Source organism: Phascolarctos cinereus, unplaced genomic scaffold (assembly GCF_003287225.1).
Source record: "Phascolarctos cinereus isolate Bilbo 61053 unplaced genomic scaffold, phaCin_HiC Scaffold_2;HRSCAF=192, whole genome shotgun sequence".
Taxonomy (NCBI): domain Eukaryota; kingdom Metazoa; phylum Chordata; class Mammalia; order Diprotodontia; family Phascolarctidae; genus Phascolarctos; species Phascolarctos cinereus.
The window spans coordinates 346,188,349-346,211,762 of NW_027555625.1; the positions used below are offsets into that span (position 1 = coordinate 346,188,349).

General features: G+C 38.6%; 1 protein-coding gene across 1 annotated transcript; it reads right to left on the reverse strand.

Moving 5' to 3' along the window:
* Window positions 1-1,477: 1,477 nt before the first annotated feature.
* TXNDC15 (thioredoxin domain containing 15) lies at window positions 1,478-19,617 on the reverse strand. The gene is given in 6 exon segments (XM_020991235.2): window positions 1,478-3,482; window positions 8,146-8,276; window positions 11,880-12,043; window positions 13,734-13,981; window positions 13,984-14,217; window positions 19,290-19,617. Coding segments are annotated over 6 exon segments (1,287 nt in total). The 5' UTR covers window positions 19,603-19,617; the 3' UTR covers window positions 1,478-3,285.
* Between the last annotated feature and the right edge of the window lie 3,797 nt (window positions 19,618-23,414).

Sequence of the window (23,414 nt, forward strand, 5' to 3'; positions counted from 1 at the left end):
AAAGATGGGTATGTATGTCAAGGAGCAGCTTGTAGTCACTAGAAGCTTTATGCAGTTTCCCCAATGTCATCTTCCCTACTACTTATTTCTGGGCCTAGTTCACCGTCCATCTGCAATGCCTGGCCAAGCTATTTGTACTAATAGAGTAAACACACAATAAATATTTAGGTGATGAATGAGGTAGACCATCTAATATGAAAGGGTTAGAAGTTCATGACATTTTCTATGTATACTTGAAGGAAATAAAGATGTTTCTCTCAAAATATCCTGCAATTAAGATTTTTCACACTGACATACTCCAGAATTATTTCAAATCACTGCTTTTACCATGCACTCAAAAGAAAACCATAGGAAATTATTTTATATAGGCTATGATCGGGTGTTGCTGACCTTGAGTATTTATTATACCTCAAAGACTTAAATAGCTTTAGTCATACTAGATGGTTGTGGCAAAAAAAAAAACAAAACCTGGGGAATTGCCAATTACCATCATGCTTTCCTCCCTGAGGTTGCCTCCCATCTACTTGTATATAAACTTGTATGTATCTAGTTACTTACATACTGTCTCCCCTAACATAACATGAGTCCTTGACGGCTGGGACTGTTTTTGCCTTTTTTTCTAACCCTAGCTTAATATTTTTTGATCTCTTGCTTTGCAAACTTTGGTTAGTTATAAGTGACATAAATAAGATATGCAACGGTTAGGGTTAGGGTTAGATATGAATTAAAAGAGACAACATGGAAGGCAGTAGAAAGTATGCTGAATCTGGTCAAAGGATCTGGGTTCAAATCCTAGTTCTATCACTTAACGCTTTGTGACCTTGGGCAAGTTAGTGAACCTCTCTTGTGCTCAGTTTGCTCATTTGTAAAATGAGGAGGTATGACTACATAGCCCCTAAAGTCCCCTCCAGTTCTAAATCTATGATCCTAAGTTATTGGCTCATCATCTTTACATTATTCATTTTCAACAAAATTCATTAAGTTGCTAAATTATGTATGTCGAAAAATAAAGTTGATTTGGTCACCTCGAGGGTGACCTGAATATTTGATAACCTCAAAGATAACAAAAGAACAAAACAAGACCTCAGAATATTAGGCATTTCTCCTCTGAAGGGTTTTTATGAAGAAGCAAGGACAACAGTCACACAGGGTAAGAAGCAGCAGAAAAAATAAAACTCATATTGTTGGACAGAGTACACTCCTATGAACTCATGGATCCCATGTATCAAAGCTAAATCATGAAACTAAAAACTACTAGCATTGGTATTAGCATAAAGAATGAATTCTGTCAATGTAATTTACTTTATCATGTTGGGAAACAAGTAATAAAAACATGATCTCGCCATAAAAATCAGATCTGTTTACTCTTCTGCCTTACCCAGAGAAAATCTCATGACTTTTGTTTTGTTTGCAAATAAATACTAAGAATTGATGTTGAGTAATGATCACAAAGGAAAAGCACACAATCAGGACCTAATTATTTTAACTCTTTATTGTTCCAGAAGGAAAGACATGAAACAACACGCTGCTACTCGGGAAGTTACAAATACGTTTTCATTTCTGGAAAATTTTACCATAAAAGAACAGCTGTTCAGTTGTGAACTTTGAAATTGTTTTGAAAGAGAAATTCAACGGACAGAAAACCTAAGTTCTTGGAATTATAAATTTTCTAAAACCATGCCACAGAATTTTTGCTTCTGAAAGATACTGTCAGGAAATTTTTTAATTAGATCATCATTTCAAAAGCTTTTTTATTCAATTTTTCCTTCCTTCCCCTCCACTACCCATTGAAAAAGGAAGAAAAATATAATGCATTACAAATACGTATTGTCATGCAAAACAAATTTCCACATTAGCCATGTCCAAACAAAAAAAAATTGCTTCAATCTGTACTCTGAGCCCACTTCTCTAACTGGAGGCAGACAGCATATTTCATCGTTAGTCCTCTAGAATTGTTGATCACTGTGTTGATCAGTTACCAAGTCTTTCAAAGTTGATCATTTTTACAATATTTCTGTTATTGTATAAATTGTTCTCCTGCCTCTTCTCACTTGACTTTGCACCAGTTTAAACAAATACTCTCAGGGTTTTCTGAAATCATTCCCTTTATTTTTTACAGCACAATAGTGCATCACATTTGTTCAGCTATCTTCCAAATGATGGGCATCCCCTGAATTTCCAATTCTTTGTCACCACGAAGGGAGCAACTATAAATATATTTGTACATAGGGTCCTTTTGCTCTTTCTATGATCTATTTGAGATTTAAGACCTTTTGGGGAATAGTTTCAAATTGCATTCCGGAATAGTTGGACTAGTTCACAGCTCCACCAACACTATTACTGTATCTCCTTTCCTGTCATCTTAGCCAATTTGATGGATGTGAGGTAGTAACCTCACAATTGTTTTAATTTGCATTTCTCTATTAGTGAGTTAAAGCATTTTTCATATGGCTATTGATAGCTTGGATTTCTTCCCTCTGAAAACTGCCTATTCATATCCTTTGATAATTTATCAACTAGGGAATGGCTCTTATTCATAAAATTTGGCTCAGTTCCCTAGATATTCTAGAAATGAGATCTTTACCAAAGAAACTTGATACAAATATTTTTCCCGAGTTTCCTGCTTTTCTTCTAATTTTGGTTACACTAGTTTTGTTTGTGCAAAATCTATTTAGTTTTATATAATCAAAACTAGTCATTTTACTTCCTATGAACCTCTTGAACCTCTCTTCTTTGGTCATGAATGCTTCCCCTATCCACAGATTCAACAGGTAATTTCTTCCATACGCCACTATTTTGCTTATGATAGCATCTATCTAAATCATATATCATTTTGAGCTTGTTTTGGTATATACAGTGTGAAATGTTGGTCTACTCTATGCTTAGTTTCTGTGAAACTGTTTTCCACTTTTCCTAACATTTTTTGTCAAATAATAAGTTCTTGCCCCAGTAGTTGGGATCTTTAGGTTTGTCAAACACTACATTACTGTGCTCATTTGCCTCTGTATACACAAGTTTTTCACATTTAAAGCCAAGTTCCTTGAAATTTTAAGTCCAAGCACTAAAAAAAACAACTAATTTTTCTGAATCTTTTCATGTTTATTGAAACACTAGTATACAACACTAGTGTGTGGTCCTTTTTTATTTTTTGCACACTCAGCTCAAATGCAAAATTATTTTAACCTAAGTTAAAATATAATATGTAGAAAACAATGGAATTTCAGCACAAGTTTCTGAAAGCAAAGATTTAAATTAATCTTTCTAATTTCATCTTTCAGTCTGCTATTACTCTGGATGCTCATGTTCTTGTCCTGGAATTAGCCATCGAATACTTTCAGTCCGAACAGTAGCATACATAATAAAACTAACTAAAAAGAATAAGGAAAATACAAGCAACCAATCCACACTTTTCACCAAAGTGCTGGGAAGAGGGCCTATTTGGTCATCTTCAGTCACTACCACATCATTCTTGGCTTCTATCCCTGGAAACAAAATCAATGAGTCAGTATTTGACAGATGAAAAAAAATGCCCACAAATGAATTTTACCAAAGATTCAATAGAATACACAAAAAGGAAGGCTAGCTTTAAAAAAAAAGACAGAATTCACACCAAATTCCCTTTCCTGTTTCTGTGGTTCTTAAAACTTCCATTACAGTAACTTAGCCTTTCTCTCTACCACATAATTAATGAATAAATCAATGCATAAATCTATTCAACTTCTCACAGTTAAAAATACAATTTTTTTCCCTTCTCAGCAAATATACAAGACTATTTTAAAAAGCAAATTGGCCAGGAGAATTTGCTTATATTGCATTTCAGCAATATCACAATGCTAGTAGAAAGTAAAATTTCCATAGAATCTACAGACTTTTCCTCTGTACTTCTAAGCATAGCTAAGAATATCAGGGATATTGTGGAGGAAAGATTTCTGTATTGGGATAAGGTCTAATTATCTGACCTCTAAAGTACCCATGAATGAATCAATGAAAAAACATTTATTAAACATTAACTATGTGCAAAACAATGTGCTGGGGATATAAAGAGAAAAGCAAGAGAGTACCTGCTCACAAGGAACTCATATTCTAATGGAAGAAACAACACATATAGAGTTCAGCTACAAGTCAGAAAGATTCTTTGTAGTTGCAAAGGCAGATGGCAATGCATGTTCATTAATGTCATTTCTACTGATAATGTTTCTAATACTGAACCATGTGACAGTGCCAAGGACTTTGAAAAAACTTCTTTTCAAGTCCTCAATAGCTGTAGCTGCTGAAGAAGGGGCTGCAACACACAGAAAAGCATTCATCAAGACATACCTTTACTGAGGTTGCTTCCCTGGCTTTGGGGGCTGGGCTAGAAAATCAGGACTAGTGGTCTTGGAGGTGCTGCCATTCCTGGCCTCTTAGGCAAATGGTCAGAAGTTGGTACTGGTGGTGGCAAGTAAAATGGGCCCCTTCTTCACAAAGACTGGTCCCCTCAGTGACTGCTATCAGAGCTGGACTGAAAGCAAGAATAGTGTTCCAAAGTTCTTGGGTCTTGGACTATCTCCACTGGAGTCCGAAGAAAGGTGGTAGCAGAGACAGTAGCCAGAGGCTGATGTGCTGGCACATACTGTCTTCTCAGGGAAGCTGGCTGCTTCAGCTACACTAGCTTGCCTGCCCCAAAGGATTATCTAATCTCACATTTGTGTTCTAAGTGTTTTCAAACTTTTGAACATGTATGGGTTTTCCTTTTCCCATTTAAGCCCAAAAGTCAGGCTCTAGCATTAGTATGCATAATATTGAAAAAACCTACAAATAAACATTTTAATTCCAAAAAGGCAAAACTCAGATCTTTATTCTTCAGTTAGACATACAAAATTCCAAGAATTTAATATATGTATTCTTTTCAAAAAGGATCGAGGGAAATCAATGCAACAATCAACCATAATTCCAGAGGATCAATGATGGAAAAAATCCAGAGAGGTGTTAGACTAATGTGCAGAAAGACATGTACATTTTTGGATGTGGTCAATTTGGGAATCTGTTTTGCTTGACTGTGCTTATTTATTACGAGGGTTTTGTTTTCCTTCTTTCACCCCTTAGGGGAAGGAGAGACAGGGGAAAGGAGAACAGAAAGAAATATTTAATAATTGAATAAAAACATTTTTTAGGAATTAGGGGTTTTGGGGGGAATTGAGGAATTAAAATGTTCATTTGGCAGGGGGCAGGGAATCAAGACACTTTTCCTAAGGATAAAATTGTTGAAATTTGTATGCCAAATCTTTGAAGGTCAGGTATAAAAATGAGGACCTGGTATAATACATATAAAGCATATGATAAAATGTCAAACATAATCATACTGAAGCTTATTAGGAGGTTTATGACATTGTGACATGATAAAAAGTTTTATTTTTTTCAATGAAAATTTTAAATCTTCATCTACCAGTCATGAAAGATTTAAGGCTCTTTTTCACTCTAAAGCTATGATCCTATCAGCCAACTTCCCTCCATCCTGGATCAGTCCATTTTCCACCTTCTGGCCACCACAGAACCCTGACAATATTCTCCAGGTGACACTGTTCCTTATGTCGTGATTCTCTCACTTGCTGCTGACCATTTCCTCCTCACCCTTATTATCATGTTTCCACACAAGCTATTCCCCAACAAATAAGTGGTCAAAGGATGTGAACAGGAAGTTTTCAAAGGAAGAAACCCAAACTATCAACAAATATATGAAAAGATGATGCAAATCATAGAGAAATGCAAATTAAAGCAACTCTAAGGTTCCACCTCACCCATCAGATTGACAAAGATAACAGATGTGAAAAGGAAACAAAGCATATTAATGAACACTGTTGGTAGAGCTGTGATTTGGGTCTAGCCATTCTGGAAAGCAATCTGCAGCTATGCCTCAAAAGTCACTAACCTGCATACAGCAATACCACTACTTAGGCCTATCCCCTCAAAAAGATCAAAGAAAGAGGAAAAGGACCTTAGCGTAAAAAAATATTTAAAGCAGTTCTTTTTGTAGTGGCAAGAAACTGGAAACCAAGAGGGTGCCCATCAGCTCAGGAATAACTGAACAAATTGCGGTATATGAATATAATGGATTATTATTATGCCTTAAGAAATTACTAAAGAGTTTCGGAGAAACCTAGGAAGACCTATATGAAACTAATACAACTGAAGTGAGCAGAACCAGGAAAATAATTTATTTACATAACAATGTAAACACAAACACCTCTGAAAGGCTTGAGAACTGTGATCAGTGCAATGACCAACCATGATTCCAGAAAACTGATGTTATCTCTGCTACCCACCTCCTAACAAGTGATGGATTTAAAATCCAGAATGAGACATACATTTTTGGAGATGGACAATGTGGGAATTCATCTTGCTCAACTATGCATATTTGTTACAAGGGGTTTTTTTTTTCCTTTAAATGGGGATGGGAAAGGAAGGAATAGGATCTTCCTTCCTCCAAAAAAATAAGACCAGAAGGAATCACAGGCATCTAGTACAGCTTTGAAAGTTACATGCTATTTTACAATTTAAAAGAAAAGCAAACTCTACATAAAAGAGATCTGCAGTTTCAAGTACAATCTTCCTCCATTCCACAACATATATGAAAATATTCATTTTATTTGGTGCTTGTTAGGTTCAAAATAAAATAAAGATAAAATGTGGGGGAGGAGGGGCAAAAAATTACACCTCCCTCTCTTCACTGCAGAGGCAGAGAACCATAACTGTGACAGAATACCAGATATACTGTCCCAAAGGGTAAAGATGTTGGTCAGTTTTGCTGAACTATTTTTTTCTCTTTCTTTTTTTAATCTTTATTACAAGGGTATGTTTGGAGCAGGGAGAGGATATAATGGAAATTACTGTGATGTAATATCAAAAGGCATGAATAAAAATAAAAGAAACAATTTAAAATCAGGTTTCCAACCTAAAAGGCCACCATTAAGATAACTCCTTTGATAAGCAATTTTTAAAGTGTTCACTCCATACCAGGAACTGTACTTGGCAATAAGAATAAAAGACAAAAAACAAAACAGTCCCTGGTGTACAGCATGAAAAGGTAGAGTAATTCAATAAATACCTCAATAAAATTCCCCAAACTGAATCAACATATACTTTAATATTTGGTCAATTCAATACAAAGATAAGTATAGAAGTCGACGGCAAAAAAATATCCCTGTGTGCAGGTTACCTTCTCAATTCACCCTGAATCTGTGACCTGGAACTGGGTAGCAGGCAACAAAGTAGCTATTTGGCACCTATCCACAATGCAATGTCTCAGTACAGGTATTGGCGGTGCCACAGGATGAGCCTCAGATGAGCCTGCAAAACACGCAGGGCTGTCTGACAATCTCTACATTTTTCATGAGCCACCCGAAATCCTTTGGTGGTCTGCAGGTGGCCCTCGGGCAGTATGGTGTACAGACCTTCCCATAAGGGAACTTCGCATAGTCAAATTGCTGAGGGACTTGCATAAAGCAGGCCTGCACAACATATCAGCCCTGGCACTTTGGCAGGCCGCAAACAGTATGTCGTGCAGGCCTGGTCTAAGACCTCCTCCTGCCCTGGTGCACAGCCTGGGTGCTGGAGTGCTCCTGATCCAACCTATACCAGTGACTATAAACCTCTCTAACTCCCTATGCCCAGCCAGGCTATATTCATTGTGACTTTTTCTCGATTTCCCCAGCATGCTGCAGTCTAGTACATTTTTTAGATTTGTTTGAAGGAGTTTAATGGAGGAAAGTTCAGCTGTACTGCTTCCTACTATTCCACCACTTTGGTTCCATCCCCATCTTTAAGCTTCAGCATAAAACTGAACTAAAACTTTTGGGACACCCACTTTAAATGATGATCACGATTATGCACAGGCACTGACGTTTAGTAAATGAACACTGCTCTAGGATGTGGGGGCTCTATATTAATAGATCCATATCCCCAGCAGATTGTATGAGGATACAGGAGATACCCAAAATACAAGGGATCTGAAAAAATTTTTCTAATTTTTAAAGGTATCTGAAAACTAAATGTTAAGAGAAATAATTCAACAAAGCTACAAACTTTTTTAAAAAAGGAAAGATGGTTGAGCAAAGGAGGAAGAAACCATTAAAGCCATTAAAGATATTTATCCTTGTTCTTACATACCTGTTTGATTAAAAATGAAGGCTTTGAGAGTTTCCAATGTCCGATCTGTATGATTAAATCTTGCCATTGGCTTAGCTCCTTGAAATAACAAGATGTTGGGAACAGCCACAGTGCCAAATCTGGTAGACAAACTATTTTAAAACAGGAGCATGTCACAAACATAAACAAGGTTCGTGCTTTATGAATACAGTCTCAAGAATCTGAGTGAAATACAAAGGGAAGGGAAAAGGCTTAGTGCAGCGGCATCAGACTCAAACAGAGCTACTAAAGCCTACAGAAGCATCTCTACAGGTTCATACGGACTCAGAAAACCACATATTAACATAATCTGTGTTTTACTTCATTTCCACTTTTTTGTAAGTATTTCCCAATTACATTTTAAACTGAGGCCACACTCAGGAGTGTTGTGGGCCATATGTAGTCCATGGGTCACATGTCTGACACCTCTGGAGTAGTAGAGGGTCACTCTTGGCATAAGGAAGACCTGGGTTCAAGTCCTGTCTCTGACACATATTAGTTGTGTGACAATTAGACGGTGAGCTCCTTGAGGGCAGAAACTTTTTTCCTTTCTCTGTATACCTAGCTTTAACATGGTAACTGGAACACAGTAGTCACATAATATATGCTTGTTAACTTGACTATGAGCAAATTAGAAATTAACTGTTAATCTTTGTTGGTGGAGGGGTCTTCCCCACCTTGAATTCCCCACAAAAATGAAATCATAGGTCTAGACGCACCTTCACTCCCAAAAAAAAGAAGAATTAGTTTCCTCTGATCAAAAGAAATTTATTCCATTCAATTTATAAATGTATACGCTCTTTAAGGCATCAGCTATCACAATAAGTATCGTATACATGCCCACATATACTCATCACCAAACCCACCGTTGTACCATCTTAACTGCTGACGCCTTCACTTACAAGGATCAACCCTTGTAGAAAACTTTTGTTATTTAAGAATTCAATAACTACAAGCAATTAGCAATGTACTAAACCGTGTGGAACTCCAAACTCTTCATGCAGCAATGTCTTAGAGCTTAGATGTGTAATTTTCTCAAGTGCCATAATGCCAGGTTATGTCAAATAATTAGTTTGGCAGTTAGTCAAGAGTCAACAAGAGGTGTGAAGTTACTGAATCTGAAACAAACCAGTTAATTCACAATTTTTGCAGAATTGGCAATTAAATAGTTAATTACAATTCACCTTTACAACAACCTGGTATTTGCTCACTAAAAATCAGGCCAATTATCAAGAAAGCTAGTATAAATTAGTGAAAAATCTTATTTGTGGAATATTTTCAAATAAATTTACTATTTCCACTTTCTAGTCAGACTGTAACATGAAATAACTACAAACAAAAGTATTACCAAGTACAGGTCCTAGATTTTATATTCTTTTAGGGAGCTCCCAATGAGGAACTTTATCACTGCAGATTATTTCTTTACCAATGTACCAATCAACAACCTCTCTAAAACTTTGTGCAAGTCTTAAGACATAGTGGGTACTGAAAGGTTAGGTGCCTTATTGCCTACATTATGACCCTGGGCAAATCACTTAACTTCTCCATGTTTTCATTTTCCTCATCTGTAAAATGGGGAGATTAGACTAGACCAGTGGTGTCAAATTCAATTAGAAACACATTTCTGCAGGCCATATATTCAGGACACCCCAAATTAACATTATCTATGTTTTACTGTAGTTCTATTTTTTGTTAAACATTTCCTAATTATATTTTAATCTAATTCAGGCCTCACTTGGGAGTTCTGCTGGCCCTGCAGAATTTGACACCTCTGAGCTAGATATCAATTAAGTCCCTTCCAATTCTTAAATCTATCATCTCTAAGTCTCAGAATCAAATTTTCTGACATATTCCCTGATCCCCATCACTAAGCATTTTGTTTTCTATCTCTTTCATCAATTTCTCTCGTATTGCTTTGCATTATAGTTACCTCTATTTTTCTTCTCCACCTGTTAGAAAAAGAAATCCACAAAGGCAAGAAATATGTCTCATCTAAATTTTATATTCCCCAATCCTAGAACAGTGAACCTATAAACAGTAAGCATTTAATGTTTGTTAAATATGCTGTTAAAGATTTGTTTGTATATATAAACAACTAATGCAAACAGATTTTCAAAAAGTTTCATCTTTTAAAGTCAAATATTCAAACTGCACTTTTGTTTATTCTATAATTTAAAAATCTCTTTCTTCATAATGTAAGATAATCAGCCCAAGCTGAATAACAACACATTCAGAACTAAGACAGTACAAATTGGTAACATTGTACTGTACTTTCGCTTTATCATCACAAACCTTAAAGACTTGGATTTCAAAGCACTTTGCAAAACTTAAAGAGCTATATAAATGTGAGTTATCATCCCTGTGAAAGACAATATACTATAGTGGATGGAAAGCCAGCCTGTAAGTCAGGAAGACCTGGATTTAAGGCTTGTCTCTGCTATCTCCTGGCTATGAAAGCCTAGCTAGATAAGTCATTAACTTAGGGTCTGAAGGCAATGAGTTACAGAACAGGTGCTGATTTCTTTGGTAGAAGAAATTTCCTCATCAGGAAGTTCCCTATACTAATGAAATAACAGCTGTTTAAAAAAAAATCATTAATTTAGGGGAAAAGGCATTAAATTTTGAACAAGGTTATTATGTATTTTTATTAAGTCAAAAATTCACTGAATATTAAGAGCAGTTCAAATATTTTATTCTTCAAAAAATTAAAATAATATAAAATAAGGCTGAAATGCCATTGGGGAAAAAAAGAGCAGATTTAAAGATAATCTATGTAAAAATCTACTGAGCAAACACATATTTCTTAGATATCTCTCTACCTATAGTATCCAAATATTAAAAAATTTTTTAGTTTAATTTTCAACTATAAGAGATGACACATTTCTAATTACTTCTTAAATCGAGGCCCTGAAGGAACTTAGGAGGATAACATAATGAGAAATTACAGCTTTAAAAGGCCTCAGAAAAAGATTAATCTCTCTTAATAAACCATTTCAATATTTAACAACCTTCAATATTAAGATGAGGAACAGCCTAACTCAAAGTCAATTTGACCTAAGTTCAAATCCCACCTCTGACAATACTGGAACCCTAGGAAAATATTTTAATTTCACAATGCTCCAGGCAACTAACGCCCTAAAGTTTCCTTACACCAAATTCACAAGCCCAAACCAAAAAATATAAACTGATTTTTTTATACTGGAACTTATACCCATTTCTTCTTTCTCTATCCTTAACCAGTTAATATCCTGTATGTAATCATTATAACCAAATTTGGGGGGGGGAAGGAGGAGTGCAAGAGTGAAGTGTGAGATCTCTTATTTGTAACTCCCTCTACTACTGTTGGACAATCTGGAAGTTGCTGAGGCACTGAGAGGTGAAAATGTTTGCTCAGAGTCACAGAGCAAGTCTGTATTGAAGGCAGGACTTAAGCCCAGGCCTTCCTAACTCCAAAGCCAGTTCTCTGTCACTAAGACAGTCTTTCACAATTAACTTTTTTTTTCTTTTCTTTTCTTTTTTTTTTTTTGGCTAGGCAATGGGGTTAAGTGACTTGCCCAGGGTCACACAGCTAGTGAGTGTTATGTGTCTGAGGCCAGATTTTAACTCAGGTCCTCCTGATGGAGCTCCAGGGCCAGTGCTCTATCCACTGCACCACCTAGCTGCCCCCACTATTAACTTAATTCATCAACTATAAAAAGCACTTGATAAAATGGTACCTGCTGTGCTGAGAAGCATCCAATGCCAAAAAATGAAGAGATGGAAATGCTCGTGGTAAAGAATTAAAATGCGGAGCCAGACTGGCAGAAAAGCGACACCAAGGGGTGTAAAATAAGACTAAGGTACAATCACTACTGTTTGGGTTTAGAAATTCCATCAGGTCCTGTGACAAGAGAAAACATATGCATTAAGGATTTGGTAAGAAGGATCTGTTGTAGAGGGCAAATGATAAAAACACCTTCCTTTTAAGCCTTCTTGCCACTCTCCTTTACCAATGCAGTTATTCTGGAATTCTGCATAAACCCAACAATACCTATTTCCAGATGACATGGCCATATATGCACCTACTTTCAGATTACATCATCCTAACCACCATAATTAATGTTCACCTCATCAATTCTCAGAATCAAGATACTGTCTTAGCAGCTGATCTGAACTGTCGTGGATGGAGATGCTGATCATCTTACTAATGATTCTTTTGATGCACATTTAGTCCAGTCCAGGAACCCTGTAATCATTCAGATAAGACACAATGAAATTCTCATACCCCCATCAGTATCCACTTTGCACTATCCTCTCTTGGCCACAAGCATGAGAGTCAGCAAATAAAATTGAATTTCTCCTTGTCACAAAGCAGGTAGAGTATATCACTACTGACTCTCAGAATGGGAAAAAAGGAAGCCATGCGTTCATTCTCCTTTACATCAGCAGAAAACAGCCTTCAGAATTTGAGTTTACTTCAATATATGCAGCTCTTAACTTTTTTGAGAGCATCAAAATAACAAAATTATAATATAAACTACCAGCTTATGTTTTCTACAGAAATTTAACCTTTCACATATCTAGCCTCACTAATAACTTAAATATGTTCTCAACAATTATCTTAGATAATCTTATCCACCACTATGAACTAAATATTGTTTCTGATACTCTGTGAAAAGTTAAAAAGTCCTTGTAGTTTTGCATAATTATGATGATGTTATTCCCCCAGGGAAAAAGTTGCACAGAACAATGCCTTGCAAAAATGTAAAGAATTCAGGCCTTCACTAAAGATATTTTCTCATACCTTGCTGTGATATGGAGGTGAATCTCTCTGTGCAGATCCTGCACCAAGCTAAAAATGTTTCAAATACTGGATCAATGATGTACTATATATCTGTACAGTTGATTCAGAAAGTCAGTGATGAGCCTATCAGATAATTAACATTTCAACACAGCAATTCATGAAAGTTATTTACTAACAATGTGAAGGGGCTGTAATTATGGCTTTTTTGTAATACTGAATATTTCAAAAAATTCTGAGTAATAGTCAGCTTGGAAGAGAACAGTATACTTATTCCCATTATAATTCTGACCCTGACAACCTGTCTGTAATTTTGGACAGATGGATTATGACACAGTGAAAGAGATATGTCCAAGGATATTGAGGCAAATCCTAGCTTTGCCATTTACTAACTGTGTCATCTTAGACAAGTCACTCTTTAGGCCTCAGTTTCCTCTTTTTTAAAATAAAAGTCTTAGACTTCTCCTCTACCCCTGATATAACACTATCTCACCTCGTTTTGCCTTAAAGTGACTAGATTCAGAGAATAGGGGATTTTTGTGTGTGTGTGTGTGTGCGTGTGTGTGTGTTCTCTTCATTTACCTGTCACCCACCATCATAATTCAGATTTAATTAAGATGCTTCAAATTCAAGAAGTTTCAACCCTTCCTTCTTTAGATGTACACAGGTGCATTTACCAAATACTCACTACACACTTAGAAGTAAAGAATAAAGTATATTCTTCATGAGTACGAGTCAAGTAAAAGGGGGGGGGGGCGCAAAACAAATGTCAGAATGATATTCTACTTACCTGTGAAACATTTAGAATTTGCAAAGTGAAATTTTCTAAGCCAGTAACATTTCTCTCCTCACAATTCACCTTTGGGGTTTTTATATTCTCTGTACTATTAGAGTCCTCTTTAGGTGGTGGACTTGTGGGCACAGCTTCAAGAACCACATTATATTCTTCTCCCTTATCAGGAATATTTGCTTCAGAGGTAATTAGAGAAAAAAGGCTCTCTCGGATATTGCATTTAGAGCCTTCAACTCCAGCATCCAACTGCCAGTATCACGGTCTGAAATGTGCCTGTCTTTTGCCTCTCCTGGAATCACAGACATTAAACGATCACCATTCACTTCATTTCCCAGGGCTACATAAGCTATTTCGTCAGTGTTGTACTGTTCTGTCTGCCCAAGTTCGTGTTCTTCATTACTTAAATGGACAGCATCTGGATTGAGAGGTACTTCAGTTTCAGCATGTCCCTGCTGTTCAGACAATGAGCCTTCACTTTCCTCTGCAACAACAACAAAAGAAAGTATATCTGTAATGAAAATGTAATTCAAAATAAATGAGTTCCATATATGTTCATATTTTGCATAGTAGATGAGAGTGCTAGAGTTGGAGTCATAGAGACCTGCATTCAAATTCTGACTCAGACACTTCCTAGGTGTAGAACCCTGAGCAAGTCCTTTAACCCATCTCACTTTGTTTCCTCATCTATACGATGGAGGTAACAACAGCACCTACCTCAAAGGGTTATTTTAAGGATCAAATGAGATAGTATGTGTAAAGCATTCTGCAAAACATAAAACACTATATGTTAATTATTACTATTACTCTTATTTTTCATACATTCTTCAATATACCTTTCATAGAAAATTAAACTATATTAAATAAGAAAAGAGTTACTGCCTCCATTAAGTTATCATAACAACTATTGACCTCTTCAAGGTAGCAGAAAAAAAATTAAAATGTGTATGTCATTTTGAATTTCCTGCTTCTCGCTTAGAGGATATTTCATAGTTGTCCATTATCCAATTAGAAAAAATACCGTTGGGGCAGCTAGGTCGTGTAGCGAATAGAACACCAGCTCTGAAGTCAGGAGGACCTGAGTTCAAATGTGGCCTCAGACACTTGACACTTATTAGCTGTGTGACCCTGGAAAAGTCATTTAACCTAATTGCCTCACCAAAAAAAAAATACTATTACTTAATACTTTATTATCAGCTTTTAATTACATTTTTAATAGATGAAATGAAGACAAATAAAAGCATTACATTTCACAAAAGCATTTTCACATACAGTATTGCTTGATCCTCTCAAAAAACCTGTGAAGCAGGCAGAGCAATAAATATTATTTCCACTTGAAAGCCGAGGAAAGTGAAAAGTTAGTGGAGTGCAGGAGAAAGAACACTGGACAAACGGGAGATACGTGCTGCAGTTCTAACACTAACTTGCTGTGTGACCTTGGGCAAGTTGGACAAGCCTCTGGGCTTCAATATTCTCATCTATAAAATGAAGACACATTGGACCAGGTCATCTCTAAGGTATCTTCAGCCCAGACGTTTCACATAAAGGTTGACTCGCCTTTATAGAAGAGTTATCCATCTCGTAGAAGAACCCAACTCTTTGACTACTAAGTCCAATGCTCCTTCCACTCTAGAATCACAGAACTGGAACTTGAAGGGATTTATTGCTCATCATTTTTTCAGATAAGGAAACTGAAACTAAGGGATATTAAGTGACTTATCCAAGATTACACAGTGATGCACATCAGAGACAGGATGTGAACCTAGGTCCACTGTACCATCTGCCTTTCAGAACAATAACTATGTGAAACTATAGTTTTGAACATGAATTTCAACCTCTTTACAGGATCCCAATGGAGGGAAGTTCTCCAAGGCCTCACCTTCCTTTTTACCATATCTTAGTAGCTATCCTCAAGCTACCCAGAGCCCCATCTTCCCAGACAGTAGTACTCAAGAATTCCCAACTTTTCTCTAAAAGTGACCAGCCTATCTATCAGCTCAATGGTATCTACTAGGTACTGGGGGGGGGGGGGGGGGGAGAGAATTATAGAGTAGAACTACTAATGTTATGTCTGACTGGAAGCCTCCCAGAAATTGCTGCATTTAAAAAAGACAGAACCTAGATCTCTAATCAGTAGAATTTCGGACAACAAATCCTAAAAATCAGTAGTTGCTGACTGGCAGCAGAAATATGGAATAAGGTCTGAAGAGGTCAATTGCTCCTCCTTTCATTAACCTAAAAGACTTCCGTTCTCTAATTATTCTTTTATCTCATAAAACTCAATGGCAAAGGTCATGTTTCCTTTCCATCCCACAGAAACACAGGGCCAAATACAAAATATACAAAATAGCAGAATGTTGAAGGGTTGGAAAGGACCTCAAAGGTCATCTAATTCAACCAGCATCTGATTAAGAAATCCTCTACCACAGAGGTGTTAAACTGAAGGTGATAGGGATTAAAATGTAATTGGGAAATGTTCACAAAAAGACAGTACAACACAGATAATATTTATTTGTGGTTTTCTTGGTCCATATGCAGCCCACACACATCCATTTCTTTCTGAGTTTGACAGCACTGCTTTACAACTCCCTTGACAATCATTTCCATTTTCAAAACATCAAATGATGGTGAGCATTATTGCTGTTGTACTGCTATTTAATTACTGTTGTTGTTACTGCTGTTCAGTCATTTTTTCAGTCCTGTCCCACTCTTCATGACCCCATGTGGGGTTTTCTTGGCAAAGATACTGCAGTGATTTGCCATTTCCTTCTCCAACTCATTTTACAGGAGAAAACTGAGATAAATAGGGTTAAGCAACCTGCCCCAGGGTCACACAGCTAATAAGCATCTGAGGAAGAATTTGAAATCAGGTCTGATTCCAGGCCCAATGCTCTTATCTACTGAGCTGTCTCAGTAACAGTAACTCAGTAACAAGTCTCCAAAGCAGCCTATGTAGACAGAAATCCAATTGGCCTCTTTGCAAATTCCAACTCTTTCTAGTTCTACCCTCTGGGTTCTAGTCCTCTACTAGAGGATAGCCCTTCAAATGCTCAAATATAGTTAACAAGTTCTCCTTAAGTCTTCTTTTCTCTAGCTAAATAGCACTAGTTGTTTCAGTCAGTCCTCACAGGGACTCCTCTCTCCATCCAGATCACTCTCTTCCGGGCAAGCTGCAGTTTGTCAATGTCCTTCCTAAAATCTGGTACTTGGAAAGGAACAAAATATTCCAGATATGGTCAGACTGGGTCAAAGCATAAAGAAACTTATCGCCCCCTTCTTTCTGTACACTATGCCTCTCTTGATGCAATCTAAGACAGAATCAGCTTTTTTGGCTACCATGCCACACAGTTGGCTCATTTTAAAATTGTAGTCAAGTAAAATCTTTCACAAAAACTCCTGTCTAGTTAAACCTCCCACTTACTATGCTTAAATTGATTATTTAAACTCAATTATACATCACAAAGAATGAAAACATATCCTCCCTAGTATTATCTGTTTACAAAAACAGTCTTAAAATTAGGGTAACTATTTAATTTCCACTATAATACTTGTTTTTTCCTAAATACAATCTTACCTTTTTCATATATGAAGGATTCAAGATTTCATCAGTGTAGAAACTCAACCAACACAGATAAAACCTGTCTATGCTTTCGGACACTGTCTAGACTTCCTGATTTGCCGTGGCTGAACAGTCTTGTCAACCTGGTGGTGATGTGCTTCTCTGAACTCAACAAGGCTGATCCCCACATAAAGTTCCTTTTAATTAGTGGAGCACCAAAAAACTTCATTTGGGGTGGCAGAGGGAAACCAACAAAAAACTGCTTACATTTCAGAGCTTTTACACATAACATCCCATCCCTAGTACTATTTCCCAGGACTCTGATGGTTAAAAATAAAATTTCAAATTCCATTCTGATATAGGCTTAAACCTGCTCACCCCCCTCCTGGGGTTAGAACTGTAGATTTTCTCTGAGAGCTTTTTCAGTTTACCTAAACTCTCACTGGAATTACCATTAACCATAAAAAAGCACAGTTCCACAGCTCAGAATCATAAATTTTTTGCACTTGTAGAAAATAAATTCTAGTTATCCAAGGTCTAGTATTCAGGTGGCACCCTGCTGTGAGATTCCAAGCTACTAAGGCACTGGGAGGGTATATTCTGCCCTGGTTAAAGTCTGATTATTAGCAGTGCTGAACGTTTTACACCCAGAGACATCATGGGGTACGGTGGAGAAAGACCTAACACTGGAGTCAGGAACACCTGGGATCAAGTGCTGCCTCTGTACCGTAATACCTGCGTGGCCATGAGCAAGTCACTTAATCTCTCAGAGTCTCAAACATTTCCCTAAAACGACTTACCAATCTGCATCAGTGGAGAGAATTTCTACTGTAGGAAGAAGGGTTTCCCATCGGAAACCTTGTTTGGAAAGCCTTATTGGCCACAGGGACAGATAAAAAAAAAACAGAGAGTCCCCAAGTACTAAGGTAGTATTTCAGAAGATTCACAGACCACAGAATTTAGAACCAGAAGAAACCAGAGAGAGATCATCCATTCCAAACCTCATCACGCGCTTCACAGATGAGGCTTTTTGCACGTAGAGCCTCTACGGAGAAATGATGGGAAAATGTGAACAAGTACCACAAGGGACAAGAATCAGACTTACAGGTGGGAGGAGCCTTAAGGGGCTACCTATCCAACTCACCCAGCACTTCATTTTTAAAAATGGAGAAACTGAGGCCTTTAAATGGATCAGAGGATCACAGACCTAGAGCTGGAAAGGATCTCAGAGGCCACCTAATCCAAATCCTTTATTTGACAGATAAAGAGTCAGGAGGTAGGGTTTGAATTCAAGTTGTCTGGCTCCACACTCAGTGTTCTTTCCCCAGTAACAGGGCTTGCATGGCACTCGAACACAGATCCTCAGATTCCAAATCCAGTACTCTGCACACTACGCTGCGTGGAGAGGGGAAAATCTGTCCAGATGGGAAAGCCCGTATATATGAAATTAAGATCGGCTGTAAAGATCTAAGTCAAGGACTTCAAGTCGACCTTGGACTAGCCCCATAAACCTCAGGACCGGATGATCGCAGTTCCTTTCCAGCTCTAAACTCCCTGACCCTATTCTGAAATGCGGTTCGGCCCCGACAGCGGCTGCGGAAACCAACCTTTCCACCTGCAGCAGCAGCAGCAGCAGCAGCAACAAACGCTGTCAGCCCTTCGGAGCTTTTACACCTGCATAAGTCAGCTGAGTCAGGCTGCATCCGAAACCCGCAGAGCCGCCGGCTGTGCCTCAGAAGCCCATCCCCACTGGGCACCGGCCCCTCCTCCCCTCGCCCCCGCAGGCGGTCAGGCCAGGCCAGGGCCCTAGAGCCCTCCCGCCCAGAGCCCTCACGGGACATTTGGAGAAACTGAGGTCTGCGGAAGTGCCCCAAGCAGGATCGGCCGTGGGCTTTCCTCCCGCCCCACGGGCGCCTGCCCGGAGCCCAGACGGCGTGGGAGCACGGACCCCGGGCACGAGCTGCCAACCTCCCTCCCAGCCCTCCGTCAGGACTCACCAAACAGGGCGCGGGTCACAGGCCCCAGAGCCCCCAGCAATAGGGACCACCGCAGGAGGAGCCGCATGGCGGCGGCGAGGCGCAGGCGCAGGCGCCGCCACCACGACCAGCCAGAACTCAGGCGTGGCCACGTCATAAGGATCCAAGCCCGAGCTCGCTCCCCGGCCTCCGGCAGCGGAAAGCAAGGGGCGGGGCTGGCTGCGCAAGCGGCCATCTTGGAGGCCGCCGGCCGTGGACACCGCAGCCGCCATCTTGGGTGTGGTGGAGAGGGCGGGAGCGTCCCGACAGAATGAAAAGGGAAGGAAACAAGCATTTATTGAGCATGCTCTCGGCTTGTGAAGCGGATGAAGCCCAGTCGTTTGGGCACAGCGCTTGTAATAACGGAAGGACAAGCGCAGTGCGCCCTTCTAGTGCTGCTTATGGCTGCGAAGTAGCTTTCCAGCAGGAAAGAGCCCTGGTTCCCATTGATAAAGCACTTCCCCCCTTTAATTCAGCAGCAGCACGGTGGGAAACCAAACCATCCCCACCACCGTCACCACCTCCGCTAGGACCCTGAACCCGAGCCTGGGGATAGCTCATGGCCAACCACCAGGGGGGGTGCTCCCGAAGGGAAGGGAAGCAAGCCCTTGGAGGGGACCTTGACCCCATCCCCCTCCCCTCAGACCCTGAGCCTTTGGAACAACAATGCTGCCTGTCCAAAGTCCCCAGTCAAAAGAAAGTTCTCACCAAAGTCTCTGGCATCGTCAAATGGTTCAATGTTGTGTGGGACAGAGACCACCCACTCAAAATAAAAACAAAGACTTGGCTACCTTGAAAGCAGAAAGGAATTTATTGCTTTCTCATGAGAAAGGGTACTGCCCCTAGTCGCCATTGCTGGCCAGGAGAGTATGAGTTAGGAGCCTGCACCCTTGGCTTTTTATCCCCTAATGCCATGCCCCCTCCCACTCTATTACCCCTTTCTCCTTTGACTGGGTACTCAGGGTGTACATTCTAAACTCAGCAGCTAATACCCAATAGAAATAAACATGCTCATGTTTAGACTAGATGCATATGTTTACTAGGACACAGGAGCGACCAGGCACCAAGCTCCCCCACCCATGCTGACCTGGTGCTGGAGAAATAGAAGCTCATGGAGGAAAATGGAAACTTAACTCAAGGCTTTCTGAAGGAACGAAACTTAGGCCTTTGGGAACTAAACTGCAGGCCATCTCTCACACTCAGGCAGAGTATAGGAGAGAGATAGAGTGTAGCAGGGAGGTAAGAGTGTAGCAGGGGGATACTAATGAGGGAACTTCACTGTGAGCCATCCCTCACAACCCCCCCCCTTTTTTTATCCTGTCTTGAAATTCCCTCACCATTGTTGATAAACTTCTTATATATCCTGTCTTCCTCACTGCCTCCTTCACTTACTTACTCTCTTTCTCATCTGAATTCTTCCCCTTAACCATCACCCCTTTAAGTAAACATGGGAAGGACTGATATACGCATTGACAAATCAAAGGGGCAGTCCCCTTTATAAATGCACATGCAGAGACCCAAAAGAAAACAATACAATTGTCCCTTTAATATTCAAAAAGTCTTTTCCTATACAGCTGTCTGGCAGGGAACATCGTCAATGAAGTCCTCTGGTCCTTGGTATTTGTTCCAGCCATCTCCAGCACAGCATCTCAGCATCTTCTTCTTGTCTTCTTGTAGGAACCAGCTTTCTGTCCATTCTCCTACAAAAGTGACCTTAGCACAATTTTAAATTACCATTTCTAATCCTTATAACCCTGATCATTTTTACAAACTCAAAATTGGAACCATGGCCAATTGTCATGTTTAAGAAATTCACATCAGAACCCAGTGTCTTATACTTTACATTAATCCATTATTAATTTCCTCACCAGGAGGATGAGATTTCACTAAGGAATTAATAACAGGCTCCAGTACATACATAAATATATTAAATAATCAATTTTTAACAGTACATGTAAAATCTTAAACTTTTATGTTTCTTTGATGGCATTTACAAAATAAACCACAAGCCATTCTTCTTTTGACATTATTAATTGTAACAAAACTTTAGATAAGTATGATATTAACCAAATAACAAAATAACATTCTCACAAGCCCCTGATCTAATTGTCTCCATACCACTACCAAGAATTAAAGGAACCTAACTCATATGGGAACACACACAGGAACACTAGTCCCAGTTCTATAGTAACCTAAGATGTCCCATAATTAATTATTTTAGTAAATTTGTTACTGTTACAAAACCTCCTGATTATAGAAATTTGCCACTAAGAGATTAGAGACTTATAGTAAGGGAACATTTCCCCAACTTCCTGTCAACTCCAGGCAGAGTATTATGTCAAACTGCAAACTGCATTGAGCCAGACTTAAAAGTCCACCAGGTTTCAGTTAAGGAATCAAGTCAAGAGTCCCACCTCAGCACATGCAGAACAGTTGCCCTCTCAACCTTCCCATACCTGCAGTTCATACTTGCCCCTCACAGGGCTGCTGGCATCATGGATCAGTGGCTCAGACAGCCTTCCTTGATATTTACACCTGGAGTTAGACTCAGAAACAGTCAGTCATTAGTCCCATTAAGTCTTTGAATAGCAAGTTCCAATAATCAGTTTAAGATATGACTATAATCTCACATTGCCTAAGGAACATCTCCAAAACGAGCCCCAAATAGCTTGCATGCATTTCTACTCTTGTTCATAAAATCTTACTAAGTTGGTGCAAAAGTCCTTAAGTAACACAAATTCCAGAGTATTATCAAGAAACTAAATTCCTAGTTATCACAGAATCCCTAAATATCACAAAGTTCCTTAGTCAAAAGGTGTTGTAATAGAATCTCACATTGGTAACAGTAAGAGACTGATTACAGGAAAAATACTACTGCTCTTAGAATCCTTTTAAACAAAGGGAACATCTTAAGGTGAGTCTTAAGCAGTTTGCATAAATTTCTGCACATGTTCTAGTTCTAAATAAAAATATTATTAGATTTCCCAGTAAGATAACACAAAAGAGCTCACATCTTATACTGACTACTTGCTCTGATCATAGAAAGTTACTATAGAAGGAAAAAGAGCAAGGACATATGACATACCAAATATGACAGGATAAAACATCCTTAGCTTTGTTTAAATTCAGATAGAGTCACAGTTCTCCAATTATGCAGTATCTGTTTCTCCTCATAGCCAGACTCAGGAATAGTCAGGTGGGAAACATGCCTTTCCAAAGGAACACAATGGGGAAACTGAGCCAGAAGGATCCCATCCTAGATTGAGGCTAAGATTGTCCCTCGGCTTTCCCAGATGCAGACCTTCCCTTGTTCTGAGTAGCTTGTGGCATTTCTCTCAGATACTGATTTAATGCAGACAACTATACCCAAATTCAAACTCAAAACAAAATTAGTTATAGTCCCAAGAGCCTTTTACCTCAAACAGCAAGTTTCACTAATCACAACTTAAAGCCAGATACAGTTAATTTTACTCTCATGGAGTTGCAATAAGCAATAAAGATTTACCAAGACTCATACATAAGAGATTTCACTTTACATCTTTCCTTCTCACATTTAAACTTGTCGTGGTGTAAAAGCCAATCATTAGAAATCATTTCTGTACACTTGCAAATTTTCAGCAAGCCAAGTTCATTGTTTAGGAACTGCGTAATCCTAACAAGTTCTTTTCTCAGGGTAGATGACCTTGCCCACACAGATGGTTTCCAGGGACCTTGGCAAGTTTACAAAATAAGGAGAACTGACACGGCCCTCAGAGAGGGCTGATACTGGTGCCCTTGAATGGGCAGAACCAACTGATAAGGCTTTACACTATCCCCTTCTTTCCACATACAGTAATTAATTAACCCTTTTAGGTTTTAGCATTAAAACAGTAACCCCAAATAACTTAGTTAACAATCTCACAAATTTCATAAATGATAGCAAAACAATTTTAACTGAAAATTCCCTTTAAATAAAGACAAAATTTGGAAATTTTATGATTTCTTAAATTACAATACTTCAAAATATTATAATACATGTCAAACGGAATTTCTTAAAAGTTTCCTAACCCATTCATCATTTTTTTACAGTACAATTCTTAACCTAACAACATTTAGATTGTAAGAGAA